At 36.6% G+C, this 14,920-nt stretch overlaps 1 protein-coding gene across 7 annotated transcripts; it reads right to left on the bottom strand.

The window, feature by feature from the left end:
• Positions 1-1,427: 1,427 nt before the first annotated feature.
• On the bottom strand, positions 1,428-4,969 carry LOC114190546 (aspartyl protease family protein 1-like). 7 transcript variants are annotated; one of them, XR_003605823.1, is made up of 8 exons: positions 4,887-4,969; positions 4,137-4,652; positions 3,362-3,424; positions 3,072-3,160; positions 2,875-2,948; positions 2,103-2,232; positions 1,868-2,003; positions 1,439-1,773 (listed from the first exon to the last, which is right to left on the bottom strand). XR_003605823.1 is itself a non-coding variant. In XM_028079479.1 (4 exons), exons 1-4 carry the CDS (start codon positions 2,241-2,243, stop codon positions 1,455-1,457), a joined length of 504 nt encoding a protein of 167 aa, XP_027935280.1. In that variant the 5' UTR covers positions 2,244-2,868; the 3' UTR covers positions 1,428-1,454. The 7 variants fall into 7 exon arrangements, 2 of the variants coding, with proteins under 2 accessions (XP_027935280.1, XP_027935281.1); XR_003605824.1 differs by lacking the exon at positions 4,887-4,969 and having other exon boundaries at positions 1,441-1,773; positions 4,137-4,251; positions 4,342-4,821; XR_003605826.1 differs by lacking the exon at positions 4,887-4,969 and having other exon boundaries at positions 1,438-1,773; positions 2,106-2,232; positions 4,137-4,824.
• Between the last annotated feature and the right edge of the window lie 9,951 nt (positions 4,970-14,920).

Below are 14,920 nucleotides of genomic sequence, written 5' to 3'. Positions count from 1 at the left end.
CGTACCCAGTTTCGTCCCAATGTGTCTAAATGGTACCCGCTTTTAACTTTGCATCTACGTAGTACCCAAATTAGTTAATTTGCATCAATGTGGTCCATCCCGTTAAGTTTTCATAAACGTCGTTAACATATCTGTGATGTGGTATTGCAGAACGGATACGTGTCAATGAAAATAATTGTACAGTAGAAATTTGTGGATAACGTGTCATGCCCTATTTGAATTGATTGTCCCCATTCAAAAAGCCCTAATTTCCCATTCCCATCTTCATCTTCTTCTTCATTTCTTCCCCAGGAAGCTGATTTGTTGCAGGGGTAAGGTGGCGAGTGAAGTGGGAAATGTCGCATGGTTTTAGTCATTCGTGGTCATCTTGTTCGTGTGGGTCACATAATCACAGCGTTTCTTCTCCTGGTTCTGTATCTGGGTCAATGGGTGGAATACCACATCTCCTTCACATTGGCATAACTCATCTCCTTCAGAATACCCAAAACACCATTAAATTAAACCACGCACAACATTCAACCACTAACCCTAAACCCCACCATCCCAACAACAAATAATGCATTCAACGACAAAAACAAATGGTTTGTGCATCTGCAATCCCAAATAGCTGCCAATTTGATGTCAATTACACCTTCAATTTTGTCCACAACGCATGAAATGACCCAAATTTCATAAACCCTAACTCCAGAAAACCCCTATTCTATTCTGTTCCCAATTCGTGCCTTTTTTCCTTTTAAATTTCCTCTTACACTGCATTGTTCCACATCACACACTACTCTCGTGCCACATCATAACATTTTTTCTCAGTTAACTGGTCAACTCAGTCAGACATTATCTTATTTAACGGAGTTAACGAAAAGGGACCACATAGATGCAAATTAACTAATTTGGGTACTAAGTAGATACAAAGTTAAAAGCGGGTACCATTTAGACACATTGAGACAAAACTAGGTACGTTGCAACTAATTATACCAAATATTTAAGTATGGATATAATCTCAGGAATAAACTTTTTTATTATATTCTATTTTAGTTAATAAATTAGTTTAGTAAACCAGTAGATAATTAGTTTGCAGTGTAGTATATTATAGTATAGTATAATTAATTAACTTAAGTAGATAGGATAATGTAGTTTATTAAATGTTTCAAACCACATGTTGAGACCACTTCTGACTCCTAAAACCATTTCATTTAGAATCATGGGCTGGAAAATGAACATATAAAGAATGCATGCATCATTGGAATTTTTTGAGAAAAAAGGAAGTAATGGTGCACTGACAGTAGACACCAAGTTGTTACCAAGACGCGTTCTTATTTAGTTTGATTCAGAAAGTAGAAGAGACTTACGTCCAATGATATTTAGTTCGGAACTTTTGACAAGTGCTAGACAATATACAAGTTCGCTTTGTAAAATGGCAAGGGAAGGAACATCATGTTAGTTATGCATATATATCCTCAAAGATAACACAATTTTTGTATACTTATTTTGAAGAACAATCCAGCAAGAACTAACACCTGAGTAGAGATAATAATTATTGGATCATAAACAGCAAAATGGCTTCCACCTCCCATAGTTAAACCTACACTAGGAATCAGGCTAGTGTTTGCATCAGGACTGTCCATCATAAGAAAGAATACTTACAGCTTGAAAGAAAAACTAAAATAAATAATATTAAATAATATTCCAATAGTTTTATAACCTCATGTCATAACAATATTCAAAAGGGATTCTTGAATCTGATGGACGCCGCATGTCTTGTACTTGGGAATGAAACTGCAATATAAAAACTATGGTAAGTTTTGTCCATGAGGAACATATAGCTGAATGTAAGGATATTTTATACCATTTTAGTACTTCAAGTACTTACACTCTCAGTAAGTCTCGTATAAGTTGGAGCAACCAAATATGTGAAAGAGGTCCCAGAATCAAAGAGGGTTGTGAATTCCACATCAATTAGAGTTATTCCTACACGGACTTGAGTGACTGCGACATTATAGGCAAGGCTGCAAGATGTATCCGAGCATAGGAGATGTAAGCCATTTTTGCATTCAAATAATGTTACTTTAATTTCATACAATCAGAGGCAAGTAACAGGGAATTACCACCTACTGTGATGGATTCAGATTAAATGGTGTCTCGTCTTGATCAAAACTTCCCTTGTCCCCAAAACTTATCCTTCCAATGCCATCACTCCCAAAACACATGGAAAATGAATCTGCTGTAAATCCTTCCCTAGATAACATGCTAGGAACTGATATTATTAACTTAAAAGGAAAAAAAGTTTTGAAAGGGAGACTCCAAATCCATTTATCATTAACTTGCGATGAAATATGAGAGACATCCTTAAGAACCAACTTTAAATTACTTTTTGCAATAATTCATTAATTCTATTTTACCTGGTTACAGTACTGATATATTTTAATATTTCTTATAAAAATTACAGTAATTTATAATTACTTATATATGATATGATTTCTAAATAATTTACAAAGTTACCTTTCAACTAGAAGATATGTTAAAAAATATGGATTATTAAATGGTCAAAAACATGTTTTAGGATACTCAAAAATAACTCTCATAAGCTTTATATATATAAATTACATGTAAGTTACCTAGTTACAGAAGTACCAGATAAAGAAGTGCAGGTTGAGATGAGTGAGTAAAGACACCAGCAGCCAAAGCAGTTACTAAACCAATGGCATACCCTTTAGAATTGAATTATGTAATGTTATTTAATCAACAACTGCAATTAGTTTATTAACTTTTACAGTAGTAATGAATGATTATGTAATGTTATTTAATCAACAACAGATTACACATAACAAGGCTGCTAGCCTAGCTATAAGAAGATTCACACAAAAATTCACATCTTACCCTCTAACTGCACAAATATAGTCTCATTTGCTCATTCTTCTCATTTCATCCATGTCCTTGGAATAACACCTAACCTACAAATAATAGTATATGCTTTATGAGAAGGAATTCAACTAATTAATAACAATTGAATCAAAATCTGCAACAAGATTATATTTATGAAATTCATAAATGCATCTATAATGAATGAAACATACATGAAAATTGGTTAATGCTTTTAAGCCCCCAATTCTGATTGACACCAAATCATGAGCTTTGGCGACGTCAACTTTAGTTGAATAAGCACCTGGCAATAGAAGCAAGAAAAGATCAGAGAAAGATTCACACAAAAACCAAGATTTTATCATCTGCTATTTACATTAACATAACCAACACAAATAATTCATTCCATAAATTAAAGAAATTTAAGCAAATTAAGGCCAAACTTAGTTCTTAAATCATGCTTCATATATGACAGGTAAACACTTTTTCATGTTCTATCACATACCAGTCCATTCATTACTCTTTGTAAAATAAATTCCGAGGATGATTTCCTCAAGGTTGTTGTCACCTGCATAAATTAAAAAGGATAACAAATTTTCATGAAATTTGCTCAAATTAACATTTGCATAGTTCTTGACTTTAAACTTGACTTATTCTTAATAAATTTCATCAAATTTGTTTCCTAATCAATTTGTAAGTTAAGAATTGTCCTATAATTTATATATAATAAATCAAGTGATTTTCAATTATTATTACTTAATATAAGAAGATTTTGAAAGATTCAATATCACAAACAGTTCTTTGGTTCCTCTTTCAACATAATGGATTCCGAAAGAACATTTTTAGAACTCAATCACAGAAACCCCCTAGTTGATCTATTTTAGGGTCCTGTGTTTCTGCCCCTGCACAAGTGATTTGGTGACAACGCAGGCCATTAATTAACGTGGAAGAGTGCGATAGTGGAGTGTAATTGGTTTTGTTTTCTATGATTTCTTTGAAGAATGTTTTGCATGTTATGACTGGTATATTACTCTCCCTTGACTTGTACTCTACATTTTCTACCCAAAGCAAGTAGGCTTACCTCAAGAATATGCTAAAAAAATAATCGAAACTGTGACTACTATGTAGTGCATATCTTACTTCACCCCAAATTTGAAGCATGCCATGGCTCATCATTGTTATAATACCACATTACTCTAATTCTTACTTTCAAGTTCTTTAATTCTTTAAAAAGAAAATCAAATTCTATTGAGAAAATCAACATATATCAGATGACATACCTACTATTATAACTTCCATAGGTTCAGCGAAGCCAGTAAGTGATGCTAATTCAACCTATTATTGTTCCTTTTTCTTCCCTTATACATGAGATTGCAAATCGAAATGCAGAGAAAACTGGAGTTTGTCCTTATTAGATCCATTTACAAAAGAAATAGGTTAGAAAGGGTGAGGAATTGGCGATGTGAGGAAGATGAGAAACGGAACCTTGGTGGTGTAGGTGAGGCTCTTCCAGTTGTCCTCGCACTCGATCATGCTTCCATGGTAGAGTTCGCCACTCTTGAGCTCAATCGTCACCACGTGACCTAATGCCTCATGGAGCAATTGGTATTCCCAAACTTCTATTATCCTCTGCCAAAACCCTACTTTCCTTCTTCACTTTTCCTTTTCTCAAGCCAAACCAAGCAACTCTTTCGATTGGGATGATGAGCTGAACCAATTACATCGACTCCGAGTGAAACAGATCCATTGGAGGACAACATATGCGCACTACCTCCCGCATTCTCACACTCTCTCCGCTGCAAAATCAAAGATGCAATGATCGGTACGCACCAACGCAAGAGTGATGAATGATGTGTTGGGCGGAAGATTTAAATGAAAAGATAATGTGGTGAGAGGGAAACGAAAATAACCAAGGGAAGGCATTTTGTGTTGAGTGTTTTGAGAAATCTAGTCTATTTGAAAATGATCAAGGAGGGATTGTGCAAAAGAAGAAAAGAAATGAATTTTACTGTATGGTTTTCAACACTTACCAGAGGTTCAACAAAAATTTTGACCGTTAGTAGGTTCTCAACACTTACCAGAGGTTCAACACTGTATGGTTTTCAACACTCACCAGAGGTTCAATAAAATAACCCTAGACATTTACAAGAGGTTTTATAAACCTCTACTACGTGTAGATATTATTGGAGGTTAGCGTAACCTCTGGTAATAAACCCTCGTTAAAATTAATATTTTTTGTAGTGTTGGTTGTTTTTTTATCAATACAAATGAGTATTATTTAAATATTAATAAGTAGTTACAAAATTAGTAAAATAATAAAATTTAGAATAATATTTTTATTATGAAAAATTATTTAAGTTTAAAAAAATAATAATTAAAAGGATAACATTATAAACCAAAATAGGACATTAAAGATGTGCATCTTTTTAAATATACGTAGTTGTTATATTTTTATTATTATTATTGTTGTTGTTATTATTACTACGAAATATTATTATAGTGATATTATTATTATTATTACTATTGTTATTTGTATTTTCATGATTATAAGATATTATTATAGTGATATTATTATTATTATTAGGGTTAATTATGTTTTTCGTCCCTCAAGTATTGGACGATTTTATTTTTCGTCTCCCAACTAACGTTTGCTCTATTTTGGTCTCTCACGTTTTGAAATGATTGCAATTGGTCATCATTTTTGGACGCCGTTAGTTGTGTTTGACACCTGGCAAACGAATTATGACGTATTAATCCAGTTTTAAGCTCTTTCAATTTTATATTTTGTGTATGTGTGTAATTAAACCTGATTTTTTATTTATTTTTTGCACGTGGTAAGTAAGTATTAACCAGAGTTTTGTTTGATGTAGGGTTTTGTTCGAATTAAAAAGAAAGGGAAAGGTCATTTGGTGAGTGGAAGATTCATTTTGTGAGAACGAAAGGGATTAAAGCATTATAGAGTACAATCAATAGCTGGGGCTTTAGTTGTACGATATAATCGAGAGCTTAGTTGTTTCAAGTGATTGACGAAATCGTGATTTGTGGTACTAAGGTTAGTTCGTTTGTTGGTTTGATTGTTTTTTATTGTTTGGTTTGCTTTGGTTGCTTTTTTTGGTTCGTGTATGGTTCGATTTCTTTAGTTTGTGTGTTGATTGAAAATGTAGGGCTGGAAATGTGGTTTGTAGTTGCTTTTCATCATATGGGTAGGTTCGAAAGGAATAAGGGACTAAAATACGTTGGAGGTGAAATTCATGTTGTTAAAGGGATCGACCCAGATTTTTGTTCATATTTTGAAACTTTGGGCATTGTCAAAGAGTTTAAATACGAGGGTGATGTTAAACTGTGGTGGAAGGGTTCAAAACAAAAGCTATTAAACAATCTATGAATGTTGAATGATGACAAGGAAGCAATGGCATTAACTAACTTTGCAGAGAAGATTAACGAATATGTGGATATATATATAGATATATCTATATATATATATATAGATATATATATCTATATATATATATATATATATATATATATATAGATATATATATATATATATATATATATATCTATATATATATATATATATATATATATATATGTGTGTGTGTGTGTGTGTTCAGCATGTTCCTAGTCAGCCTGAAGTCGTTCACTTTATTTGTGATGGTGGAGTAGAGGAGGTAGTGGCTGAAGAGAATATAGTACGAGAAGAGTTAGTAGTGGCTGAAGAGAATGTGGTACGAGAAGAGGAAGTAGTGGCTAAAGAGAATGTGGTACGAGAAGAGGAAGTAGTGGCTGAAGAGAATGTTGTACAAGAAGAGGAAGTAATGGTTGAAGAGAATGTGGTACAAGAAAAGGAAGTAGTGGTTGAAGATGTTAATTATGAAGAGGAAGAAGGTTCAGCTGGAGATAAACAAACTAGATGACAGTGAAGAAGAGAGGGTGGCAAATGATGATGATTGATGAAGGCGTGACCACCTCTTTAGAAGCTCCCTCAAGAAGGATCGCTAGAAGCATGTTTAGAGGGGAGTCTTCTATTCCATCACCTTTATCTTTGTTTTGCATTACTTTAGTTTGAATTCCCTAAGTTGGTTTCTAGTTGACTTATTTTGGTTTCTAGTTGACTTATTTTGGTTGACTTGTTGACTTTGATCCAAAGTTGACCTTTGACCAAGATTAGATTAACTTAAACCAACATGCTAATCCTTGTTTGTCTTGTTTTGTAGGTAATTAAGAGAAAGTAAAGCATGGCTAGGTGGCACTTGGTGATTGGAGCACTTGGATGAAGTGGAAGAGAGAGGAAAGCAAAAAAAGCATAAAGCCAAAGCAAAAGTAGACATGTACCTTGTCTCCTTTTGCCTTTGTGGTTTATGCCTTAGAAGGTCACTTGGTCTCCTTCCTCTTTTGGCCTAGAATCCTCATGGGAATGCCTCCACCAATCATCTCCTTTCACTTGGCCAAGACTCACTCTCACATTAGGTTTAGGGTTTGCTAGTTAATCCTTTTTCATGTTGTTGTATTTGCTAAAGGACCCCTATGAACTCCTATTTAAAGGGTGCTCCTTGTCTTGTAAAAGGGTTGATCATTTTGTTATAAACTTTGTGCATTAACCACCAATTTTCGTGAGCTCTCCTTCCTAGAAGTGAACTCACCTTTGCCTTATCTTGCTTGCAAGTGGCGGCACCATCACTCATCTCTAGGGTTTGTTGGCTTAGATCCCCCCTATGAGTGGCGTACTTCTTCCATTATTCATCTTCTATGCTTTCCATTTTTATTGTTTCTTCTTTCATTTTTCTCTTTAAGTGTTGTTATTGCCGTGTGTGTTTAAGCTTGAATCCAACTCTCTTCTTCCTTTCATGAGCTTGAGAAATGAACCTTCACATCTAGATAGCATGCTATCTTAATGTCCAGTGGGAATTTTCAAAAAGCTTTCTTAAACAACTTCACCATATTCATAACTCTAAAAGGAAACAAGATAATCCTTCATCATTTGGTATCTAGAGCCTAGATTTTCTTGAATATGGTGTTTTTCATGTGCTAACATTGTCTTGTTGTAGCTATTTTAGTATGGTTCGAATCCACTTCCATTACACACAAAAAACAATGCTGGTAGAAAACTTGAGGATTTTAAAACATTAAACTGCACCAGCTCAGCGGTCCAAAAATTACGTTTTTGGTGTCAAAAGAAAGCTCTTTAAGTTTAGTTTCCAGAAAAAAAAGAACCAAACGCATTTGGAGTTCTGTGGAGAAAGTTATGATCAAATTAGTGAGAAAAGGTCAGATCTGCCAAGAATACGTGAATCAACGTTTTCAGGTTTTGTTGTGGCAGTTTGGCTACGGTTTTTGCACCTCTTTAAGCTTCTAAATGTGGTTGGATAACATGTTTTTGGATGCTTAGTCTTTGAGCCTCAAATCCATGAGTTTAAATGCATGATAGCTACATGTTTGTGTCTTTGTGTATATCATGTTGAGTCTTTAAATGTTCCTAACTTTTGCTTGAGTCATATGTCATATGTTAACTTGAAGTTTTCTTATTCTTGTTTTTGCAAGTATTTGAATCTTGCTTTCACTTTATGTCTTTCTTAATGTATGCTCCATGAAATTGATTTTGGCCTAATTTTTTTGGGAACTAAGTGTTCAAGACACCCTAAAATATCCTTCTCATCATCTTAAGTACCTAGTTTTGAAAGGAAAAATTATTTTCATGACCAAAAACAATTTGGCCGAGAGCTAATGTGTTGCTTGGTGAATCCATTTGGCCATTTTTACTAGGTGTTATGCTACCAAATTTTATACTTGGATTTTAGGTGATATTGGCAAATTAGTTTCATGCTTTAACTTGGTTATGATCTTTCTTGGTGTATGCATAATTTGAGGTATAATCTTGGCTTGTTCAAATGCTTTCCATAGAGTCTTTAAAAGTGCTTTTCATTGCTTTAGTCTTGTTCAAGTTTTGTCTTTAAAACAAAATTTCCTTAGAAGTTAAACTTTCTTGTTTTGGAGCTTTGCTTGCTTGTCTTTAGGTAATCCTTGTTTTGTCTTAGTTGTTTTCATTTCCTTGTTTTCCTAGACTTTTGTGGTCGAGCCACTTGCTTTGCTTTTGAAAGGTTTTCATCTTTTTTTAGGTGTTTTCACTTGTTTGGAAGGATTTTTGAGTGATATCCTTGCTTGTGTGCTTTGGGAGTGTGATAAAAAACACTTGGGTGCTTGTGAAGACCACACTTGGTGTCGGGTTTGGCTTGTTTTATTATCTAACATCTTGCTTGTCTCGGTTTTTGGTGAGTTTTAGTGTAGGAACATGAATATGGATCCAATCTTGGAGATAGAAGAGGAGGAAGAATTGACTTCACCTTATTCCCCTCCCATGGTGACTCCTATGGCCCAAGAAAGTGAACAAATCACTCTTGCCAACATCCTACGTGAGATGGAAGTGAGTAGAAGGGAAACTTTTGATCAATTAAGGGTGGATAGGAGACAAAGTGAGATCTTCCTACAAGAGCACATCCAAAGACTTGAGTTTAGAGAAGATGAGAGGAGAAGGAGGAGGTCCTCTTCTGAGGACTCTAGCCGTGATGGAAGAAGAAGAAGGCACGACCATGATGGTGGTGGAAGGCGCAATCAACTCCCACAAAGACAACCTCCACCAATCACGATTCCAAAGTTCAAGGGGGAGAATGATCCAAACCTCTACATTGAATGGGAGCAAAAAGTGGACCAAATATTTAATATTCATTTAGTTAGTGATCAAGAGCAAGTAGACTTAGTAGTTTTAGAATTTGAGGATTATGCCATGACATGGTGGCATCAATTGTGTATGGATAATATTAACCAAGAGCCACCCGCGACCTCTTGGATGGACATTAAAACTTTGATGCGCGCTAGATTTGTTCCTTCCTACTATAGGAGGGAGACTCTTTTGAAAAGCTCCAAAGGCTTCAACAAGGGTCCATGTGTGTGAATGAGTATTTTAAAATGATGGAGTCCATGCTTCTCAAAGTAGGACTCCAATTTGAAAGTGAAGAAGAAAAGGTAGCTAGATTTGTGAGTGGTCTTAGAAGAGAAGTTCAAGATGTAGTTGAGTTGTATGAGTACTCTACTCTTGACAAAATTTTACACTTGGCCTTAAAAGTTGAAAGTCAATTGAAAAAGAAACAAGAGGCCAAGAGGAGTACTCCTTACAATGACTACTACTCTAGGACTTAGAAAGGAAAAGAAAGAAAAGATGAGAAACCTCCTTCTAAAGACCACCCACCTAGGACCAATTCGTCTAGAACCTCCCATGAAAGTGCAAACTCTTCCCAAGGTTCAAGAACTAGTTCCAATAAATGTTTTAAGTGTTTGTGCTATGGTCACATTGCTTCAAATTGCCCAACAAAAAGGAACATGATCTTGAACCCTAAAGGAGAGGTTGAAAGTGAACATTCTTCTCCCCCCTCCCCAAAAAGTTCTTCCTCCCACACTTCTTCCCAATCTTCAAGTGAGGATGAAATCAAACCTAATGAAGGGGGTTTGTTGGTGGTTAGGCACATGCTAGGCCAAGTGCCTAAAGAATTTGAAAACCAAAGAGAGAATATTTTTCACTTAAGGTGCCAAATCAACAACAAAACTTGCTCCCTCATAATTGATAGTGGAAGTTGTGTCAATGTGGCTAGCACAAGGGTTGTGGACAAGCTTGGCTTGAAAACCATCCCTCATGCCAAGCCCTATAAGCTCTCTTGGCTTAGTGAGGAAGGTGAGATCAAAGTGGACAAACAAGTCCTTATTAAATTCTCCATTGGAAACTACAAAGATGAGGTGTTATGTGACTTGGTGCCTATGGAAGCAACTCACATTTTACTAGGAAGGCCATGGCAATTTGATAGAAAAACTTTTCATGATGGCCATGCCAACAAGTTTTCCTTTAGCTTCCAAGGCAAAAAGATTACATTACTACCTCTTTCACCAAGAGAAGTTAATGAGGACCAAATTCAAATGTTAAAGAAAAGAAAAGAAGAGAAGGTGCAAAGGAAGGTGCAAAGGCATGACAATGAGTCCAAGAAGAGCATGATCACCCTCAAAGGGGTGAAAAAGGTAATGCTTGCCCAAAAACCTATCTTCTTAGCTTATCCTAGTGAATCTTCCCCCTCCTTCCAAAATTCTCACTCTAGATGTCCCCTAGACTTGTCATTAGTCTTAGATGAGTTCAAAGATGTTTTTCAAGAACCTCCAAAGGGCCTTCCACCCCTAAGAGGTATAGAACACCAAATTGATTTTATACTAGGCTCATCTTTGCCTAATAGGCTAGCCTATAGGACTAGTCCCGAGGAGGCTAAGGAAATTCAAAAACAAGTGAATGAGTTGTTAGAAAAGGGGTGGGTGCAACATAGCATGAGTCCTTATGCAATGCACGTGATTCTTGTCCCCAAAAAGGATGGAACATGGAGAATGTGCATAGATTGTAGGGCTATCAACAACATAACCATCAAGTATAGGCATCCAATTCCTAGATTAGATGATTTGATTGATGAGTTACATGGTGCAACCATATTTTCCAAAATAGACTTGAAGAGTGGGTACAATCAAATTAGAATCAAAGAAGGTGATGAATGGAAAACCTCTTTCAAGACTAAGTTTGGACTATATGAGTGGTTAGTCATGCTGTTTGGCTTGACCAATGCACCTAGTACATTCATGAGACTCATGCACCATGTTCTTAGAGAGTTCTTAGGGAAGTTTGTTGTGGTGTACTTTGATGACATTCTCATTTATAGTATGTCTCAAGATGACCACTTGCGTTATTTAAGGAGTGTGTTAGAGACCTTGAGGAAGGCATCCTTGTATGCTAACATGGAGAAATGTGTGTTTGGGATGGATCATGTGATCTTCCTAGGTTTCAAAATAAATCAACATGGGGTCCATGTGGACCAAGAAAAGGTGATGGCCATCAAGGATTGGCCTCCCCCAAAGAATGTGAGTGAGCTTAGGTCCTTCTATGGGTTGGCTAGTTTTTATAGAAGATTTGTGCCAAACTTTAGCACCATAGCCGCCCCTCTCAATGAATTGGCCAAGTAAGGTGTGCTCTTTAAGTGGGGCAAAGATCAAGAAAAGGCTTTTGAAACTTCGAAACAAAAATTTATCAATGCACCACTCTTAGCCCTCCCTAAGTTCTCCAAAACTTTTAAAATTGAGTGTGATGCATCCAATGTAGGCATTGGGGCCGTGCTTCTCCAAGAAGGACACCCCATAGCCTATTTTAGTGAGAAACTCAAGGGAAGTCACATTAACTACTCCACCTATGACAAAGAGCTTTATGCTCTTGTGAGGACTTTGCTAACTTGTCAACACTATCTTCTTTCAAAGGAGTTTGTGATACATAGTGACCATGAGTCACTCAAATTTTTGAAAAGCCAAGGCAAGTTAAACAAGAGACATGCTAGATGGGTAGAGTTCTTAGAGCAATTCCCCTATGTGATCAAACATAAGCAAGGAAAGGCTAATATTGTGGCGGATGCACTTTTAAGAAGGCATTCCCTCCTTTCTATTCTTGAAACTAAATTTCTTAGTTTTGATCATATTAAGGAATTGTATCCCAAGGATGTTGATTTCTCCCCCATTCTTAGTGAGTGTCACCAAGGGACTTACAAAGACTTTTACCTTCTCAATCAATATCTTTTCAAAGGTAAGAGACTTTGCATTCCCCAAGGTTCTTTAAGAGTCTCACTCATTAGAGAGGCACATGAAGGAGGTTTAATGGGACATTTTGGGCCAAACAAGACTTTGGAAGTCTTAAAGGAACACTTCTATTGGCCTCACATGAGGAAACATGTAGATAGGCATTGCAAGAGTTGCATAGCATGCATGCAAGCCAAGTCTAGAGTTTAACCCCATGGTCTTTATACTCCCTTGCCTATCCCTTCCAAGCCTTGGGTTGACATCTCTATGGATTTTGTCTTAGGCCTCCCAAGGACAAAAAAAGGTAGGGATTCCATTTTTGTGGTAGTGGATAGGTTCTCTAAGATGGCCCATTTCATTCCTTGCCATAAGATTGATGATGCAACTTATATTGCAAATCTTTTCTTCAAGGAAGTGGTAAGACTACATGGCCTACCTAGGTCCATTGTGAGTGATAGGGACTCCAAGTTCCTAAGCCATTTTTGGAGAACTTTGTGGGGTAAACTTGGCACCAAGCTTCTTTTCTCCACCACTTGCCACCCCCAAAGTGATGGCCAAACCGAGGTGGTTAATAGAACCATAGGGCAAATGTTGAGATGTATGATAGTGCAAAACATTAGAGAGTGGGAGGAACTTCTTCCCCACATAGAGTTTGCCTACAATAGGGTTGTGCATTCCACTACTTCTCATTTCCCTTTTGAGGTTGTGTATGGGTTCAATCCCCTAACTCCTTTAGACCTCCTTCCCCTACCTACTCATGAGGCATGGACTTGCTAAGATGGTGAGGCCAAAGCCAAGTACATCCAAGACTTGCATTCGCAAGTGAAGGAAACCATTGAGAGGAGAGTTAAGAAACAACAAGAGGATGGTAATAAGGGAAGAAAGGAAGTCATCTTCCATGAGGGAGATTGGGTATGGCTTCACTTGAGAAAGGAGAGATTCCCTACTCAAAGGAAGTCTAAACTTCTCCCTAGAAGGGATGGCCCCTTTCAAGTCATTAGGAGGATTAACAACAATGCTTATGAGTTAGACTTACCCCCAAGCTACAACATAAGTAACTCATTCAATGTTTGTGACCTTTCTCCTTTTGATGTAGGGTTTAAGAATTCGTGGTCGAATTCTCTTCAAGAAGGGGAAGATGATAAAGGCGTGACCACCTCCTTAGAAGCTCCCTCAAGAAGGATCACTAGAAGCATGTCTAGAGGGGAGTCTTCTATTCCATCACCTTTATCTTTGTTTTGCATTAATTTAGTTTGAATTCCCTAAGTTGGTTTCTAGTTGACTTATTTTGGTTGACTTGTTGACTTTGATCCAAAGTTGACCTTTGACCAAGATTAGATTAACTTAAACCAACATGCTAATCCTTGCTTGTCTTGTTTTGTAGGTAATTAAGAGAAAGTAGAGCATGGCTAGGTGGCACTTGGTGATTGGAGCACTTGGATGAAGTGGAAGAGAGAGGAAAGCAAAAAAAAGCATAAAGCCAAAGCAAAAGTAGACATGTACCTTGTCTCCTTTTGCCTTTGTGGTTTATGCCTTAGAAGGTCACTTGGTCTCCTTCCTCTTTTGGCCTAAAATCCTCATAGGAATGCCTCCACCAATCATCTCCGTTCACTTGGCCAAGACTCACTCTCACATTAGGTTTAGGGTTTGCTAGTTAATCCTTTTTCATGTTGTTGTATTTGCTAAAGGACCCCTATGAACTCCTATTTAAAGGGTGCTCCTTGTCTTGTAAAAGGGTTGATCATTTTGTTATAAACTTTGTGCATTAACCACCAATTTTCGTGAGCTCTCCTTCCTAGAAGTGAACTCACCTTTGTCTTATCTTGCTTGCAAGTGGCGGCACCATCACTCATCTCTAGGGTTTGGTTGGCTTAGATCCCCCCTATGAGTGGCGTGCTTCTTCCATTCTTCATCTTCTATGCTTTCCATTTTTATTGTTTCTTCTTTCATTTTGGTCTTTAAGTGTTGTTATTGCCGTGTGTGTTTAAGCTTGAATCCAACTCTCTTCTTCCTTTCATGAGCTTGAGAAATGAACCTTCACATCTAGATAGCATGCTATTTTAATGTCCAGTGGAAATTTTCAAAAAGCTTTCTTAAACAACTTCACCATATTCATAACTCTAAAATGAAACAAGATAATCCTTCATCAATGATGGATTTGGAATGGACATTGATCCACCTTTTAGGAAGATTGGCCCTGTTTTGGATAGGTGGAAATCATTCAAACGGAATTCAAGCAAAGTGAGGAATAAAAGAGATATTAGTGAAGGGTCATTTGTGACAAATGAAGAAGTTGGAGTGCATGACATTAATGTGGACTACAATACTGTCGCAACCGAAATCGTGACGGGACAGCGAACAAAAAATAAAAGTTGAAAAAAAAAACAAAGTTTGGAGTCGCCACCATAGTTATTATAGGAAA

Source organism: Vigna unguiculata, chromosome 7, assembly GCF_004118075.2.
Source record: "Vigna unguiculata cultivar IT97K-499-35 chromosome 7, ASM411807v1, whole genome shotgun sequence".
NCBI classification, from domain to species: domain Eukaryota; kingdom Viridiplantae; phylum Streptophyta; class Magnoliopsida; order Fabales; family Fabaceae; genus Vigna; species Vigna unguiculata.
The sequence above is the reverse complement of the archived record's forward strand: the minus strand, read 5'-3'. Positions and strand labels throughout refer to the sequence as shown.